The sequence below is a fragment of the Camelina sativa genome, unplaced genomic scaffold (genome assembly GCF_000633955.1).
Source record: "Camelina sativa cultivar DH55 unplaced genomic scaffold, Cs unpScaffold05451, whole genome shotgun sequence".
Lineage (NCBI taxonomy): Eukaryota > Viridiplantae > Streptophyta > Magnoliopsida > Brassicales > Brassicaceae > Camelina > Camelina sativa.
Window position 1 is genome coordinate 1 of NW_010926537.1, and position 562 is coordinate 562.

A 562-nucleotide genomic window follows, 5' to 3' on the forward strand; every position below is an offset into this window, starting at 1 on the left:
CACCACTGAGTCGAGTAGTTTGTTTCCTTCCACGAACTATATACCTATGGAAATCAAAGAGAATATATAGTAAACAGAGTTTACAAGAAAAGCAATGTGAGAGATATACAAGTACAGACCTTTAGCAAAGCAATGTGATCTCCCACGTTTCCCGTGTGGAAATTCATCCTTGCATTGTCCGCATGAACTTGCTTGTCCTTGGGACGATAGAAGATAGAACTTCCCACAGACAACATAGCAGCAATAGAGATTATCTCATCAGAGCACATGTACTTCTCCGAAGCAACAATCATTTTGGACAACATAGGATCAAGGGGAAACTCAGCCATCTTTCTCCCAACTTTGGTCAGTTCACCTGATTTATTTAGGGCACCCAGAGCAAATAGTAGTTCCAAAGCCTTAACAAGAGCTTCAGCAGGTGGAGGGTCCATGAAGTCAAAGTTCAACAGATCATCAATTCCAAGACTCTTCAAACCAAGTACCACACTAGCAAGATTCGTCCTTTGTATCTCTGGCACCGTATTGTCCTCCATATCATTCTGGAAATTGAAAGCTGTGTACA

At 41.6% G+C, this 562-nt stretch overlaps 1 protein-coding gene across 1 annotated transcript; it reads right to left on the bottom strand.

The window, feature by feature from the left end:
* Positions 1-6: 6 nt before the first annotated feature.
* LOC104774768 (pre-mRNA-splicing factor ATP-dependent RNA helicase DEAH1-like) lies at positions 7-550 on the bottom strand (the record flags this gene model as incomplete). Its single annotated transcript, XM_019242980.1, has 2 exons — positions 120-550; positions 7-44 (listed from the first exon to the last, which is right to left on the bottom strand). Coding segments are annotated over exons 1-2 (452 nt in total), but the record flags the coding sequence as incomplete, so codon positions are not given.
* Between the last annotated feature and the right edge of the window lie 12 nt (positions 551-562).